Source organism: Cygnus olor, chromosome 10 (assembly GCF_009769625.2).
Source record: "Cygnus olor isolate bCygOlo1 chromosome 10, bCygOlo1.pri.v2, whole genome shotgun sequence".
Taxonomy (NCBI): domain Eukaryota; kingdom Metazoa; phylum Chordata; class Aves; order Anseriformes; family Anatidae; genus Cygnus; species Cygnus olor.
The window spans coordinates 12230962-12249837 of record NC_049178.1 but is presented as its reverse complement, the minus strand read 5'-3'; the positions used below and the strand labels follow the sequence as shown (position 1 = coordinate 12249837).

Below are 18876 nucleotides of genomic sequence, written 5' to 3'. Positions count from 1 at the left end.
ACCCTCACTGCTGCACTGAAGACTAGTCCTAGTTATATCAGCTGTGGTCCCTGAATGAAAAAAAAAAGCCTCCTGCTGTTATGAATTGCTGGTGTGTAAAATCTCTTCCCCACACTGGCACATTGTATGCCCCTATCTGGCTAGCCTAGTTAAACCTGCTGCAGTGACACTGAGTGTGGCCAACATCAGCCACAACTGCAACAGTCTGGGACCACCAGTGGGCTGGGACCCGTAGCCTGGCTTTTCTGCTCTGAAAACCAAAGGCTTTTGTGTGAGTGCTCATCACTAGACTGGGTCCTCTCTGCACCATGGGCCACACGGCTTCTCACTCATACCCACACACCGAGCATACGTGCAGTGCTCTCGCACGCTGACCTGCAAAGGTGCTGTGCCTGGAGCCAAGTGCTATCAGCTATCGCTTCTGAGAGCTTCTAGCAAGAGAGAAAGAGCCCTCTCCAAGTGGGAGACAGGAACACGGGCAAGCTGGCATTTACGGCAGGCTCTCAAAGTGGCCGTAGAAATTTTGTGAATTTGAGGGCAGATTTAAATTCAGATTAAACCCGGGAATGCCTGGCTCAGCTATTTGTTTGTTTTAAGGAGCCTTGAAGATCGGCATTTTCCAGGATTTTGAAGTGGATTCAAGTAATTTTCAACAGGAAAAGGAATTATTTTAACTGCTGCAGTGCAGGTCCAGGAATCTCATCTGTGATCTGTACAGAAAAATCTCTAATACTGCTCTTCCTACCTCCCACTTTTCCTTTCCAGCAAGAAATATGGAAAAAGAAGCAAGAGAAAGAAGTAAGAAAAAGATGATTTTTTTTCAAACTAAAGAAACTTTAAGTCACTGAAAATATTTGAAGAGAAATAAATACAAATTAGCCAACAATCGAGCAACTAATTTTATTTAAAATGAAACACAACTAAGATTTTATATGACAGAAGATACCAAAAATTGGTGAATGTCTCAAATTTGTGAGGGGTTTGCTTTTTCCCCCTGATTCAGTGGGTACAGTAGGGCCTCCCTCAGGGAGAACTGCTACCAGATGGCATTTGCCATCTGTGCAGTTGATGAGACAGATGTAAAACTGCTCTCCTCAAAACTTGCTGCAATTCTCTATGCTTTGGCCACTGAAAGCATCCTTGCACTGTGCTACTGTCAAATAACAAGTGTCCTTCCTAATCCCTATTCTAGCTTTGACTTTCCTTTGAAACTAAATGTTGAAATATAAAGAGAAAAAAGTCTATATGAAAGAAAATGTTCCTGGCATCCCCTTGAATGAACAGAAATAATTTAAAATCATATTTAATTTGAAACTATGTGGCTCTGAAGGATGTTTTGCAAAAGTGAACGCTTGTGGCTGCTGATAAAAGCCAATTAGGACTGCCACGATCCCATCCCACTCACTGCCTAGGCACGGTGGGGGATGCACCCCAGGAGCTGAAAACCAGAGGCAGAAGCTGGGCAGGGTATCAGGAAGGCCAAGGCACTGTAGGCAGGCCTGCTTAATCCGAATTTGTTTGCAAATGGGATTTTTAAAAAGGCAGATCTTGTGCTGTTTTAACACTGATCATGTGGTAAAATATTCCAGTCAAACAGAAATTCAGTGCAGATTAAATTGGACTCACTTGGACTTTTCTTGTTTCTACACTGCTTTGCTTTCTCCCTTTAAAAGTATTTTGGAAAAAAATCAAGTGCTATTTATTAGAAGTCTGATTTCACTTGAAATTCAAATGGGATCTAATTTAACTCTTGTGTAAGCCTAGTAAAGCCAGTAGAAGCCAGCGGGAGCCAACCCTTGCTGACTGGAGGGTGGCCCGGGAACATTATTACAAGGCCGAATTTGGCACAGGTTAAAAAATGTGGCCATGAGATTCTCCTAGCAAATTTATTGATGTTCCCCTGGCTTGCAGGAGGGCACACAAGGGAAGAACTGGTGTCATGCATAGATCAGGAGGGATTTAACTCTGCGGGCAGAGACAAAGGGAAGCAGTAGGCACTGGTCCTGGGGACAATGTCCTCTCCTCAGTGCTATGGCCAAGCAGCAGTGCCTCTGCTTGCCTTTGTTCTGACCCAGGGGAGTGGTTCTGACTTTGTTTCATGAGAAAACAAAAAGAAAAGGCCAAAAAAAGAGGCTCAAACACCTACTCAGTATCTTTGTGCTGAGAAGTCAGCTCCAGCTGCTGGATGGGGCAGCAGTGGCAGTGAGAGCTTTCTCCACGGCCCCACGTGGGTCCTTGGATACCTGTCCCAGCAGGACCAAGTGGTCTGCAGTGGCTCCACACTTGATCTCTGCTGAGGGAGGCAGTGAGGAAGGCCATTGGAAGTGGTTTGGATAATTTGAGTAATGCTTACTGTCAGGTAAAAATCTAGTTTAGGATTTAGCCAAAGACCAGCCAATGATGGGCAACCCACTGAACTGCTGAGATGGTTGCAAAGTCTGGCCACTAGCAATAGGGCATAACTGAAATAAACTAGAAAATCTGAAGGAATTGACAACAAAATATGCAAGAAACCGAAAGCTAAGTGTGGAAGCTAATCAGTGCCCTCATTGTCCCAGCTATAAAACTGGGATTATGATATCAATCTCCTTTGAAAAATACTTTTTGAGCTGTTGATGAAAAAATGCTATGTAAACACTAAGTTCATTAGTCAATTTGCATTTAAACACTACTTAATAATGCAGTGTTACTATAAAATTGTTTAATTCTTAAAAATGCCAAGCAACAGGAACATAGCTGACTGTTTATCAGAGATGTAATTAATCAAAATTAGAATAAATATTGACCAGAAAAAAAAAAGAAAAACGATGTGTAAATACTTAAAAATGCTACTGTTGGAATTGATCCACCTAGATATGAAAAAATGGGGCTATTTATGATTCATTCAATGAGGTTATTCCTTGCATCCTGTTTTCAAACAAAGCAATCAACTTCTGATCAAAATAAGCATTGTGGCCAAGAGCGTTAACTAATTGCACTTGCGAGAGGTATGCCAATTGCAGCCACCCAAGAATCCAGCGGTGCCACTAATGTCATTGGTTTTTCATTAGCTTTTGTGAAGTGAGATATTTTTCTTAAAGACTTAACTCCCGGAGTCATATGATTAGAAGTTATGTATAGACTTTTCCTTTTTAAGAGCAAGTTCCCAGAGAAAAGCTTTGAAATAATATGCAGGTGAATTAAAATTGCTCAAAAAATCAGAAAGAATTGCCAAAAGTGCATTGAAATGACATGATTATTATTTGAATCTCATTAGCTTTAAGACTGCCTCACAGCTGTTGAGGCCTGATTCTTTTTTTTTGAGTGGTAATTCCGATCTAACCTGCCTGTTCTATGTGAAAATACCTGCCCTCGTGGACGAGACATCCACAGAAGAAAAATATCATCCATTCTGTCTTAGATGCATTCACATACTATGAGGATTTAGCCTTCTTCAGCTGCATGTGCATAGCTAAACATTAATGGGAAGAACACTTCGGAAATAAGGGAAAAATAAAAGAGTATATCCAGTTTCAAAATGGACTTCTCACAATTATATAAACCTCATCGTGAAGCTACAGAGGACAAGTGCAGGACTGCAACAGCTAGAGTTACTGTGGATGAAATGGTCCACAGCGCCCAGGAGTTCTCCAGCTCCTCTGCCTTTCAGTGAGACTTGGGAATACATGCATGTATGTCCCTTCAAAAGGCCAAAATAATATTCCCAATGCAGCGCTCTGCTGTGAGTAAGCAAAACTAAGCTATAAAAAATACATAAATACTGGCTATTTGCATTGAATGAAAATAAAGGTAGTGTGAGAAGAAGGGCGGAATAAATTTTCAAGTCATAGATAATGGACCCTAGATAATGGTGTGGTTATCATAACTCTAATCTCAACCCAAATGGATTAGCACACTATGAAATGTGTTCACTACCCTGTTAATCAAGAGAGAGTAAGTAATACAACCCCGCTAACCGTCACTGCTTTATATGAAAGCCCAAATCAACAATGTGCTTATTTTTCTGGAGATTATGGGAAATCTTGTTCTGTTTTTATTGCTTAGATGTTAGCTGATTGAGTCTGCAGAACTTTGCTCACACGCTAGGCGGCAGTGCCCACCACCACTGCCACCAATACCATCGTACCTGACTCTGCCACATCAGCAATGTTCACCCCTTGCTCTTGTGCCATGAAGCCCAGGACGGAAAAAATTGCGAAGCCAGACACAAAACTGGTACCACTGTTCAGGCATCCCAGCAGCAAACAGTCCCTAAGTCACACATATGTCATGGAGCAAGTTAATTAAAAAAAAATTAACCCATTGTCCCTACTTTATTTACATCATTTAGCTAAAACACTAAACCCCCTTGGATGGAAACTTGCCTATAGCAGTTGTATTTGTACTTGTTGTAGCTCCCCAGGGAAGTCATTGCTCCTAAGCAGATTGCATATGAGAAGAAGATTTGTGTCCCTGCATCTATCCAGACCTAAAGGGAAAGACAGAAAGACTGTTATTAACAGCATCGTTGCACTCCAGCACTCAAGACAAACACAGAGTTCAAACTACGCAATATCAGCGAAATAATTGCTTCCATTGAGGGTGATAGCTACAGGATCAGGGAGGGATGGAAAGAGAACATCACATTTGCAAATTTGGCTTTCAAAGGGAAAAGAGAATTGTTAGCATCAAGAGCCCACGAGAACATCAATTCTTCAACAGTTCCTGTATTCCCTCCCCAGAGATGCTTAGTATTTCTAGTTTCTTAGTCACTCAGCTGATCCTTCCTGTTGGCGCAACAATAACTGTGTTTCAGTGCAATAGGAAATACGGAGGTATTTATAAAATTGCTCATTTCTGTTTTTACTCATTTCAGTTGGAATCAGCTGACAGTCACTAAACTGAGGATGTGAACAGCTTGAGAAACTCTTCTACTTAGTTTGTTTATTTTCTTAACTTTCTGGTTGTTTTTGTAACTGTTTAAATGCAAGATAAAAAGCCATAGGGGTGTGGGGAAAACAAGCAAAATACAATGCGCTTTATAAGATGTGTATCTGACCTTGGTCTCATGATTCTTTCTCCTGATTATATTTAAGAAAAACATATACAGAATGAAATAACATTACACTATGAACTTCTAGCTTAGTAAAAACATAGAAAGACAGCAAAATGCATCCACCGAATTCCATCTGTACACTTCTTTCTGTTAATGCAAGCTTGCTAACATCATTAGAAACCACCAAGGAATCTGAATAACCGAGAATCAAGACTGTAGACCATTATCTCCTCCCTCCCACCATTGCTTTCCAGCACCTTCCTGACTGGTATCTCCTTGGAGATGATGCTTTTGCTAGACTGTGGGAAGGGGCCTGCCAGCTCACACAAATCTCCTTTAAACTATCAGCTAATACTATGGATTTAGGGCTAATAGTAGATCGTAAAAGTGATAGTCCCATAAGATGTGATGCATTCATAAAATATAATGTTTCCTATAAAGAGGGTATCATGTATAGAGGGCAAGATGAGAATAAGATTTCCACAATGTTTCTTTCAATTACACTTTTCCTACTTCAGTTATTTAGCTACCATTGAAGTTTTATTTTAACCAAATACTCAGTAGTAAGAAATAGCAAAAAAAGACATTATTCTGTCTCATTGTGATCATCATTTCATTATTTTCAAGGATCCCTAGTTTTCTTCCTTTTTTTTTTTTTTTTAATTTCTCACATATCACTATTGGCCAAAGTGATGCTAGGCTGCTGAAATGTCCCATATTTGCACTCTGTGAAAATAGACAGGAATCTTTACCTAATCATGGCCTATAAAGAAAGAGTAAGCCCATCTCCCACTACCCAAGGCTAAGCAAACTATATTTCCTGCCCCTCCAAAAGCATTTGTTTCCACCTTAGCACGGGTTGTCATTTTTCTATTATTTCATTCACTTCTTTCCCAATCTCCTCCTACTGAGGAGTGGGAACTAAGTGACACTGATACTCACAGTTGTTGTTTGTTGTTCCATCTGTGAAGCTCACGTTTCTCTCCTTTGAAACTAAAGACTATCCTCATTAAAAAATGCATCTCCCTTACCTTACCAACAAGAAAGCTGAGATTGTATAACAGGACAGAGTCTACAGCCTCAGAATCCTTTGACACAAAAAAAATACACACGCATACACACACATACATACATGTGAAAAGATGCATTAACACATATAACAGTGACCTTCTCAAGCAGATCTCTGGAAAATATAACCCAACATTAATATTCATGCTATATTTGGACCTCTAAAGACAATGGAAAAAATTTATTGCCATTACATCACCACCATCACCCTCCACCGTCCCCCTTTGTACAGGAAATCATCCCGCTACCCACTCCTGGTTCTGTACCTGTGGGTCAGCTAACCGTGAGATATCAGGATAAAGATAAAACTTGATGCCTTCTGCAGCTCCAGGCAGGGTCACACCACGGATGAGCAGAACAAGGAGCATGACGAATGGGAACGTGGCAGTAATGTACACTACCTGGCAATACAAAGAAATTGTAGGTTTAGTCTGTGGCAGTCAATGCTACACCTCCAGAATCAAGAGATCGAGTGACAGGAATTCAAAGCCCACTCGTGCCTAAAAGGGACCTGACCTGAGTTTCTGTGCCTTGGGAGCTATGCTGAATTTAATGGCTTCTCCCACCTGCAGTTTTTCCCTTGATTCCTACTGAGCCAACGCAGTGTATTGCTTTAGGCATGGAGAAAATGCAGGTTCGTTCATTCATCCTGACCCTCTCTGGGATTTTATATCTCACAACTTTCACTAGAAATTCTGTCTTTACCCTATTTGTTCTCCCCACATTGCAAGTGCACCTTGCCTGTGAAGCTGAAGGGACTCCCTGGCTGAACGTGTCTGAAGCATCACCTCATTCTTTATTTGAACCTCAAAACTGCAAAGTGGTTTGCAAGCCTATCTGCAAACAGCGCTGAGACTTCCCCAGCACCCACCCTGGGACAGCCAGAAATTCTGCTGCATGGGGGGTCATCAATACGGGGACTACTTTTCTTTTTCTTCAGCTGCATCGCTCTGCTGCTAACTCTCCGCCTTGCTACCACCCCTACAGGCAATTTTATGAGGGACTTCATTCAGAGATGAGGGTAATTTGGTCCATGCTCCTGTATCTCCCTTTCCATCAGCTTGAACACATTAAGTGCTTCAGGTTGGCATCAGCCTCAACAGTGGTAATTTCCAGTCCCATAACTTTATTCTTGCCCTTGTTGCCTATTCAGCAACATCATTATTGTAAACAAAGGATCTATTCATCCAGTTTTGAGAATATGTCTTCATTATCTTTAACCTCTATTCCCACTTTCTCTGAATAACAGCCTGCTTCTTTTCTTCTTGTTATCTTCTCATTCATTTGATGAAAGAGCCCTTTGCTTTAATCTCTAGCATGAGAGCTGATTTAGTTTGCATTTGGACAGTTCTATCTTTAGACTCACACTTTTTGACCTCTAACATCTTGTTTTCTTTGCTCATCAGTGCTTTCTCTCATTTTTTATATAACTGTTGTGTTACAGTCAAGATCCACTACAGTCCAAGAAAGGACTCTTCTCATGGAGTCAGATGATCATCCCAGGTAATTACAGTTTGCTGCCTTGAGTTAAAATGTATTTTTGTTTTCCAGAATTTGTTTAGCTACAGCAAAGCTCCCGGGATGCACCATTTTTCTTGTTAAGTGTGTCCTCTGAGAGTAACCAGGAGAACTCAAAGCCTGCATTGCCATAATAATTCATGGAGCCAGACTGATTCTGTAAAGTGAAAGGTAACCTTTTTATATAGGCCCTTTTTAATCGTCCCTTTGAAATCTTTGTATATTTTCCACTCAGAAATAATATGCATTACACATCAGCCCAGTTTCACCAAAAGCTGATGGATAAAAGGGGGTATTCTGTGCCTTCTAATTTCTTAATATAATCCAAGCCTATGATAAATCAGAGTTTCTTACGAGAAAAATAAGCCCATACGTATTCACAAGAGTACGCAGCATTTACAAAGTGGCCTTTGCCCTCCAGGTAAGGATTCTTGTGTAACTCTGGAGGAATTTTTTGAGATCAAGCAAATTATTCAAAGCATAAGCACAACTATTATTTTTCTTCATGATTTTGTGTTTATTTTTCCAACATGCTACTATGAGATTTAAAAACTTTTTTTTTTTTCCCACTCTCCAAAAAGCCATTAACACACTCGAAAGCAGGGAAGTGCTATAAACAATGATCTACTAAAGTAAACTAGACTTCTCAAATAATTCAAGCCCTCCACTAGAGTTTACAGTTTACTTTTGTTTGACCCCAAAGTTAATGGAGTCAACTGGAGATTTTCCAATGGTTTTGCTGGGCTTTGGCTCCACACCCTATGAGCTCAGACCCTGTGGAAAGGAGGCAGTGAACTCCTACTGCCCACCTTGCCTTACAAAAAGACAATTTTAACTGATTTTAACAGACCTGTTTTCAACCTGTTGCATTCACAGCAACCTGAAAAAAAATGTGCCATGGGGAACTTGGGAAATCTGTCAGAGCCACCTTAACCTTTACTGAGCAGAAACCAGGCTCACAAAAACTACTGCAGCAGCGTGTGCTTCCACTCTGCTTTGGTGGGAGATTTATTGTATTCACCTTTCCTATACAACTTACACCACCACCCCATCGGGTCACATCAATCAGCGGGAACAGAGAAGCAAACATTTTTGTCAACGTATACTTTAGAGGTGTGGGAGCTTTTCTTTGGGACAGAACTGGCGGGAATCCAGAACAAGGCACCAGCATGATTTTAATGAGGGTCCATGATAAAAATCACAGAAAGCAAGATAGAAATGACAGTAAAACAAGTAGTTTAGTCAACAGTGGAACTAATGAGGACTGGTTTCCCAAAGAGTTTTGTGGTTGATTCTGGAGCATGTAACACGGTAAAACTGCTAAATGGTGCTTTTTCTCCAGCTGAGGCGTTCACATTTGCTCTCTCCTCCTGACTTCTCTGGCGTCTAATAAAAGATGAGTTCACACTCTGGCTTTCTCTCAGCTGGGACGCTAACAGAGTCGCTCCCTTCTACCTAGCTGACCAGAAACTGCAGAACTTCCTATCTTGAGGCCTGTCTATCTCTGCTAGATTTATCTGAAACACCGCCTCAACCAACAGGTTTGAAAGTTAAGAGAGGCACATATGCAATGGCTTCGAAAGCCTTTTCTCATGAAACTAGATTTAAAAGCACTACTGCATGCAAGGGGATAACATCATGCTTGAAATTGTTTAGTGACTCGCCAAGATTTGCTATAATTTGTTTCTTGCACTGGTGTAAGATGAGGTTCAGGAATGATTTAACTGTTATCCTTTAGAGAAAAATATGACTCTAAATAGCACATGGTAAACCTAAATCAAAAAAAAATATCCAGGATCTCTGTTAAGGACAGTGTTTCTAAACAAGTACCTAAGTTTAGTCTTCTAAGTCTGCGCAGAACTCTTCAGTAAGTGAGTGGCATTTCAAAAATGCTATGCATCCAGCATCTTCCACTGACTTAAACATCCCTACCACAGCTATGTTAACATCCACCCTGTTATGCTGAGAATGAACTTGGCTGGTGTGAGAGCACGAGCACGGAGTGTAGAGCACTACACATCGTAAGCCTAAGCCTTTCCAAGATCATTACATGCACCAGTGGGATGCTCGTCCTCAGAGAGGCAAAGTGGTACTCAAAACATGCTAGGATCTGCTTCTTGATGCCATTCCAGTAACAGCTACTTGACTCACAGGCATTCTGGGCACTGGCAATGACTTTCCAAAGACAGGTGATCAGAGTAAAAATACATATTTTTTGCAAGAAAATTAAGAATATCTTTAAGAACAGCATCTCTTAGTATTCCTGACATCTGCTGACTAGAATGATTACAAAAAGGTAAAAAGCACTTACTTTCCCAGTGGATTTGACTCCTTTCCAAATGCAGAAGAAGCATATCACCCAGACGAGGAGGAGACACAGTGCTAGATCCCACTTGATAATACCAATATCTTCAATTCCTGAGGACAAGCTCAGTACATTGCGCCTGAGTATACAAAAGAAAACAAAACAAGAGAGAGATGCATGAGCAGAGTTAATGCTGAGCCTCACTGTGATGTCTGAGAGTAGGGGACGGTGCCCTAAGGGGCAGCAGACACGTGGGTAGATCCCAGCCCTCTGAACACTCAAAGCACTGCTGCATTTGCATTTATACCTTTAAAGATGTGAGACAAACTTGCCCCAGCATCGCCACAAACCCCAGCTCCACCACAGATGTGTGATTAGTCTGTGTCCAGGTTTCTTCTTCTTTTCAGTTCATTACTGTGACTGCCACAAGGAGGGCAGAGAAGAAGTAGCATAGGGAAGCTGAGCAGCTTCGCAGCACAGGAGCTGGAGCAGTTACCCTGTCACCGCCCTGTGGCCCCGCACACAAACGCTGCCCATCTGCACTCAGCACCCTCACCACTGGGGCCTTGTTGAGCCAGCACAAGGAATTTGGTAAACTATTCTGTCACTTAGGTTAGTAAATACAAAGTGATTCCTTTCGTAAGATGGGTCTCAAGAGTGCATCTAAATGCTATGTGTTCCCAAGGGGAAAATTTGTTAAGGCTTCTCTCTTTTGGTCATTGCCATGGGTCATCATTAAAGTCTGATTTAAAACTGTTTTGTTTTTTTTAACTTTCCTGCAACATAAACTGTCCTCACACACCAGACAGATCTTGTCATACCTGATACTTATTTTATTTGTTTATATGAAAGAACAAACTTAGTCCTCTGAAAATAAACCTACTCAAATCTGAAGTCTTTCTGCAAGGTTTTTGCAGTCAAGGAGAATCTTGACCTCAATCATGACAGAAATTCCTTGGCCCACGACTAGATACATTAACTTGCTACCTAACGTTGTTAAGTAAATATTGTTTTCAGACAATTATTAAAATCTGCAATTCTCCTTCACCAAAGACCACAGCAGTCTGCAGTACTGTACCAGGATGAGGCCCACAAGCGTGGTCTGCACAGCTCCATATGTGCATCCAGCACAAGACAAAACACTGTGGTTTGTTTTTCCCCTGAATTAATTAAAGTGTTTTTTTTTGTTTTTTTTTTTTTGTTTTTTTCAGCTACCGAGGAAATAATAGTGAATGGAATCACTGTTGTAAAATTTGCAATTAGTTTTTGGAAAAAAACCTGAACTGACCAGTTTAATAGGACTCAAACCTTCATCCATCTGTTTTTGTGTCTCTGTTTGCCAAATTCACTCAGATTACCTGTGTGAATGTGTTCTCACACCAAATGCTTTATTCTCTCTGAACGTGTGTGCACTTAGTTATGGAAAAGGACTAATGGCACCAGACAGGGTAAGTCTGCCCTAATCAGCGGAGCTATTCAACAGTTACAAAAAACCCCTCAGTAATGAATATTTGGCATAAAGTTGCAGTCCTGGTTCACCTGAGCCTAAGGAAATCAGGGAAAAACCTGCTGTGTGTATACAAAAGAAGAAAATACATTTATAAGACAAACTTCAGCTGTAACCTTCTGTGGCTTTTTAAAAAATAAATGGCCATTTTCCAATCTAAGGGGCAGTTCAAATTCAAATGTAAAAAGGAGCCTAGAGAGCTAGCTCTCAGGAAGCAATGAATAATTAACTGCAAATACATTTTGGAATAGGGATATCTACGAATGCATTCAACTAAGACTTTGTTGCTTTTTATTAGGAAACTAAAAGCAAAAGGTCGTCTCACCTAGAGTATGGCCAGCAGTCCTGTCCAGCTTTCTCAGCGGGCACCCCAGTGGGTCACTGAGAGCCAGCTATGGTGCTTCTCTGTGGTGTGGCATGCTGGCTTTCTCTGTCTTGGGTTATCTTGTCTTACAGAAGCCAAATACTTTAAGGAATCAGATTTACCAGTGGGGCCTCAAGAGTTAATTTTTTTTCGTGAAATCTAAACCGACATTTTTTTGCAGCAGAAGCGCTCAACCTGGATTTGCGACATCCTGAAAATTCACGTTCAGGAAGGAGAAGGATCTGGTCTATGCCGATAGCTCTTCAGTTTTGTTACCCAGCCTACTGCTGCTTAGATTCAGCCACGCTCGCTCAACTAACTTCACGCCATTTATGCATGAAGTTGTTGCTAATTATAATTTATAGTTATGATGCTGTCACTAACTGTCAGTCATATATAATCAATGGGACAACAGGCTGGGGCCGAGTTCGTTGCAGCCATGAATTCTTGAACCTTGTTCATACACTAGTATGTTTTAGTGATGTGCAATATGGAAATGTAATAGGAGCCGTAACTGGCTCTAGAACATAAACAAAAATAAAATGAGGAGAGTTATGCAATCCTTGAAGGATATTCCAGCTCATTAATTACGTGAATGCAGACAGGACCTTTCATACCGGGAAAAGCAAAGCACCCTTTCACGCTGGACAGACAAGAATAACTAATGCCGAAGCAGGGAGAATATCAAACGGTTTTTAAAATTCTCAATTTGCCCCAAAGGCAGAGACAGCTGCCCTAGATTTTGCTTAATTTTTGTGTTGCTCCGTTCAGGATTACATGCCATTAGCATGTGATGGTCTTTCTTGGGATTTGGATGAATAAAGTCTGCTGATTACCCAATATTTATAAACACTTGGCCAGCACCAGACAATCAGAGGTTTTGTTCAGCTATAATTACCCCATAACACTTATCCTTTATGTATTAATATGGGTGTAAGCCTTTAAGGTTTGGGGCTTTAAAATGAAATCTTCAGAAATAAGACCTGAAGCATGTGATACCAAGAGGTAAGTCCCTGATACAAAGCCAGATTTGCTTAACCCCCTTTTATTGCTGCTCAGGCAAGCATGTGATTTGCACAGAACATTAATTCAAATGAACTGAAATGTCAGGCTGTACTATATGTCCAGCCAGGCTGAGAAGGACACGTGTTTTTCAACACGAAGAGTTTTAATGCATCAATGTGGTCAATTATATCTCTGCAGAGTTAGCCTTACAAAGCAGTTGTGATGAGGATACTCCATAAATCTCCCACAATAAAAATGGCATTGGGTTTCAGAAACCAAATACTCAACCCCCTGAATTAAATTGGAATTAATTGTGCCACAAAGCAGATGGATATCTTCAGTTAAAGGCTATTTATTGACCTGTCCTTTTGATGCGGGTAGCTGGCTAGCAGGCAGCTGGCATTGTCTATGACAGCAAAGTACTCATAAAGTTCTTGAGATTATTTTTAATTTCAGGACCATAAAGAATAGTAGCATGGCTGGGGAAAAAATGCTTGTGCCATGTAAAATCTACGTTACTTTAATTACAGCACTGCTGCATGATCTCTGTCCTTACTTTAAGACACCAATAGTTGTTTATGCAGAGAGAACAGCTATTTTTAATACTTCTCTAAGTACCATGAGTCCTGATGGCAGCTTGGTCTGTTAAGGACAGTTCAGTCATGATGAAACAGTGAGCTATGGACAGTATGTCTGTATTAGTAGTAGTATGGAGCCAAACTCCTGCCTGGCACGAATCCAGGGAAGAGTTAAGTTCATGATGTTTAAAACTGCTATTTGAGGACAAAAGTTAAAGTGGCTGCAAAGTGCAAGGAGAGCTGCCTCCACGAGTGCTAATGGCTGAGCAACCTTTGCTCTGACTGTGCTAAAGAAACAGTGAGGGGACACGAATTTATGGAAGATGGAGGGAAGGGGAAAGCGTTGCAAGGACCAAGGATTTCTCCTCCAGCCTCAGGCACCTCCTGTCTGACTACACACATTAGGCTGTGCCCACAGGAGGATTTGGCTCAGCTTGCAGAGGAGTTTTGAGGACAGAAACTTGATTTATTTTAGAAGAAACTTAGCTAAAAGCTCTACACCAAATTTGCTCCCCAACCCACAAAGAAGCTGCCCTGACACAAGGCCCTCCACCACGTACCTGCCGCGTGGTTACCCAGACCTTTAAACACCCTATCAAAGCAGATCTCATTTGGATTCAGGCCCTCAGTCTCAGAGTCACTGTGGGAGAGTCCAAAGGAGTGAGAACTGCTTCCTCCTCTATCATAAATTGCCTTCAAGTTCCCCAAAATACCCAAATCTTTTCCAACTCGCTCCATACTTACAAGGGAGGAAATCACCTGAGAAATTATCAGTCGCTCAGCGTGGAAACACAGTGTTCGTGGCATGGTGAAAACAACTGCTCTTACAACCTGCACCCTGTCACTCACACTGGTCACCAGTGCATTTCGACGAACAGCTCATCCAAGACCTTTCTGCACATCGTATTTTGGCTCTTGTTATACAAATTTTAGCCCAGTTCATAATAACTTTTTCTAAACCTAACACATGCCAAATATCTTTGGCATGAACATAATTCCTGCTGGAACTATTGGCTGAAGCTGCTTTTTAAAAATAGAGAAGTAGGTACAAGTTGATCAGGGAACCACACTGGACTTTAAACATGCTGGAAGTCAGGTTGGTTAGAAACTTATTCTACACTTAATTGACCATTGCTGCAAGCCAAGAAATAAAAAAGATTTTCTTCCTAAGCTATACGTAGATCCTTTGGATTTAAGTTCTCCTACAGGTGCCTTACTCTCCTGCTATGTTTTGACAACTACATAAACGCACAGAGATTTGAGGTTATGCCTGTTCAGAAATAGGTTGTGCAATATAATTTTAAACTTGAAAAATAAATGGAAATAAGAAGCTTAACCCTGACAAAATCCAGACAATCTAGTAAAATAGAATCTCCTCAGAGACTGCAGAGAAAAATGATGTAACGAAGATGACCTGAGAAACCTACAATACAGGACAATGTTCAACACCTCTGTCAGTTTTATTGATGAGGTCAATGCCTTGCATCTTTGTCAAACTGATAAGAGATATGTTACAGCTTCACAAAGTGCATTGCAAATGACAACAGCTGGGAGAGAGGAAGCCACAGAAGTGGTGATTTGTCACTGTTTCCATTGTAAATCCCTACTATCAGGGCATCTGAAGTGATTTGTTTCTATTCTCTTGCTGAATTTAGAGAAACCCAGGAAAAAAATAGAAAGGAACAAGATTTCCTCCAAACCAGAAACTGAACCGGGCTTTTAGGTCTCCCTGTACTCTCTAGGCTGAATGCAGTTACACTTCTAATGACTTCCTCCACTAATCCAAGACTTACCTGCCTGTCTCAGGATGTGAACTGATAACAAAGGGTGGTGAAACAAGTGACATCCGGAGCAATTTTCATCTCCTATCTAACATTCCCTATGGGACTTCTGCAAAATCTCAGGCATGACCTTTGGCATGCCACCAAAGCACCCCAAAGGTGCCGTGAAGATAGGGGTACTTACTCCCAGAACTCTGTGACAGGAGAGGTGAAGTTAGTGGCATTCAGTGATATCCAGAGTGTTTTGTTCTTCCTGAGAGTGTCTTCCACGCAGGTTGGCGTGTTCCACTTCTGGTGGCAGTGTGCCCACGGCAGGACACTCTGGAATGACTGGAACAGGTAGTAGAGTCCCCAGGCCAGGATCACAATGTAGTACACATTCAGAAGGGACACAATCACTATGGAAGCATAACCAATTCCTGGAGAGGGGGAGAAAAAAGAAATATGCACAGACGTGACAGCCACTCCTTCTTAGGATGCCTTGCGATTTCAAGTATCTGGTGTCATTGCTGTTTCCTGCCATGTTGTGGACTTGTATCTCACTCTACCACATATCTGTTGGATACCGAACTCAATTCCATCACACGTAAGCACAGACCTGCCACTGCCTTTGACTAGTACTGGCGCTCAAGTTTGAGCTTCAGGCTACAGCTTGCTGAGATGAAGGGGAGGGCTGCAGGGTGTCTACCCATCTTTACGCTAACCCGGCTTTATTAGAAGGAAGTCAAGGCATCACACTTTGCTTATTTGGGAGCTACACCATCTCACACCTTGGGTACCTGCTTGGGCAACCCCACTCTCGACGCACTGTCCCCCCACGCAGCTTCCCTGGAGGCAGCTTGGCTGCTTATCGACAGGTTCGGCTCTGTGTATGTGAAAAAAAGGACAACTCTTGAATGTGTTAAAAAGGAAAATTCCAGAGCTATCAACATAAAAGCTGCTGTTTCTGCCCCAATTTCACTTGTGCAAAGGAAGCATGATATTTGTAGCTGTTATGGTTAATTAGATCAATGTTTAACTCTGCTATCAATATTTGACGATAAAAAATGTTCCCTGTTTGTTTTTAAAAGCAGGGTCACGGGCAGATAAGGCTGAGTCCTATACAATTTAGGGAGGTGGTGGAATGCTGTTCCGGTGAAGGCTTTAATTAAATACCACAACTGTATCTCTCCTGCCTTAGCAGTTAAGCCCCACTGGTAGATCCATACTACATGGAGCTAAGTCAGAAGCAGTCATTATTTTTGTTAATACAAAATGAAAGGACTCTGAAAAGTCTCATTTTCTGAAAATCTTTTAGTATATAGAATGTTAACCTCCAAAAAAGTTTATGCAGTTTGCTACTTAGGAATATTGGGGAGGGGGGGGGGAAGTTTTCCTTTAAAAACATTGAGCAGACTCTCAAGAGGGTGAAAAGCCCATGAGGTTCCCTTTAACATTATTCTGATAGCTATCCTAGCACCTGGTTACTTGCCTCATATTTTACAGTTTCAAACCTTACTGTAACAGGAGTCATTACCACCAGAGATTATCTTTATGACAGGTGAAAACAACCAGAGCAAGTGGTATTTATTCTATGCAGCTGCATTTCATTCAGGGTATACAGTTAGTCACATTATTAGAGTGACAATTTCTCTTTATAGATGCCTGAGAGATTGCTATTTAAACAAGGAACATTCTTTCTTCCTCCTCCAAAGAAAAGGTTTCATGAAAGTGGGAGGAGTAGGGAGAAAATGGAGCTAAAGCAGCATAATTACATCAAGTTCAGTAGCGTTCTGAGTATTAGGTGGGAGTGTGAGCCCTGGAGAAAACCCCTCCTGCTGCCTGGAGTGACGTAAGGGGAGAGAGAAATCTGTAACAGCAACAGTGGCAGAGCTAGAGACATTTCAGTGAGAAATCCTCACTCTTTCCAAATGGGATTTGTAAAAGAAGAGTGTCCCACTATTTAATGCAATTATTCCGTGTGGTTTTGCCTGTATTATCAGGCTGTTGAGGGTAATCTATACACAAGGCAGCATCCTCAGTAATTTTGCTAACCTGTCCATGATTTTTCATTCTAGTTAACTTTCAGAGTGGCATACACATAATTGCTGTGAGTTTTGAGTAATTAATTTGCTGGCAAAGGCCCTTGAATAACAGGAGACAAACACAACTGTTTGCCAGGACCAACTCAGTTATGAGGAAAGTCCCGTTCCTGAATCCTACACAAAATGCTGTGCAGGTTTTGGTTATATCAGTCATAAACAGATGACGTCAGTGATAAGCTTTCATATGACAGAAGTATTTTGATTTCCTGACCAGAATAATATTTTGAAGACGCTTTCTCAAAAGGGCATGTAAAAGGCTCTAGCCTTCCAAAACAACAGATTCTCCAGTACCTATCAACCAAATGTGCAATTGCCTTTTTAAGGCATAATATGCATTTTCTTTCTTGCTTATTGGCAGTTCTGCCAGTTAACAAGATGATAGCATCAAAATCAATACCTCACTTTGTCCTTCAGACTCTCTGACTTCTACCTTTCCAGGAACCAATATCATACTTTCAATTACTACAGCAAATAGCTGAATGAATAGATATAAGGGGCATTGCACTGCTGTTATCAGAGGTGTCTTTAAGTAGTAAGGGACAATGAAAGGTACTAACCAGTGAAAATAGGGCAGATCTTTTCCCAGCATGTAATTCCACCTTCAGAGGTATACTGTCCTAGCACCACCTCCAGGAAAAACACGGGAAGACCTCCCCCAAACAGGAAAATGAAATAAGGTATAAGAAATGCACCTGTTGAGAAAACATAATAGTACAAAATTGAGACGAAGTGAGTGACTCTACACAAGATAGCTTTAAAAACGTGTTAACAGACATACAGAAACAAAGACACATATATGCTACTTTTAATATCAGTATTCAATAATCTTAATTTGGAGGTACTTTTTCTCATATTCAAACACTTTAAGTGAAGTGGATAAACACAAATGAAAGGGCATTGTCTTACCTTTTTAAGATGAAAATCTGTAATAACAATGGGGTTAGGCACACAACAATTTCATGTGACTCAGAATGCTCTTATTCTGAAATCCAACAGAAACCATTGTTTGATGCTTTGTCTTATTATTAACTTAGAGTAACTCCCTTTGAGTTACTCCGGTTTTGCAGTGCATGACTTGGGCTACTGGTCTATAATAATACTGTATCTTTTGGTTAAAGCTTAGACTCAATTATACCAGAATAAAAGAACATAAAAGGTTCAGTAGTATAAAATTTTAAATTGCTGTTGTTGTTTTTCCATAGCTAAGTTTTAACAGAAGCTATTAAGTAATAAAATGATCTCTCCCAAATACTGGTGAAAAAGGCAGAAAACAGGTGATTACTTTTTAAAAAAACTGAATGAAGGCACTGGAAACAGTAAGTATGTGGCAGAGAGACTGACGTATGAGAAGGAAATAAAGACTCACCTCCGCCATTTTTGTAGCAGAGATACGGGAACCGCCAGACATTGCCTAAACCAATAAATCCACCAGCCACGGACAGCAGAAAGTCAATCTTGCTCGCCCACTTCTCCCGCTGGGGCGGCTTTCCTTCTGCCTCGTCCTCAGGCCGTGTCCCTGGGCTCTTGCCAGGGGAAGGTTTGAGGATGTCCTTGTGGAAATCTTTCAAACACTGAAGCTTTTCCTTTGTTGCCATATTTCTGCTTTCTGCATTTAAAAAAAAAAAAAAAAA

The 18876-nt window shown here is 41.0% G+C and overlaps 1 protein-coding gene across 1 annotated transcript in view; it reads right to left on the bottom strand.

The window, feature by feature from the left end:
* Positions 1-18876, bottom strand: part of SLC6A6 (solute carrier family 6 member 6) — an 81868-nt gene that overhangs the window by 9061 nt on the left and 53931 nt on the right. Inside the window, 7 exon segments of the mRNA XM_040568415.1 lie at positions 4127-4251; positions 4365-4468; positions 6370-6504; positions 9933-10065; positions 15346-15580; positions 17803-17937; positions 18612-18851. Coding sequence (XP_040424349.1) covers positions 4127-4251; positions 4365-4468; positions 6370-6504; positions 9933-10065; positions 15346-15580; positions 17803-17937; positions 18612-18851 — 1107 coding nt within the window.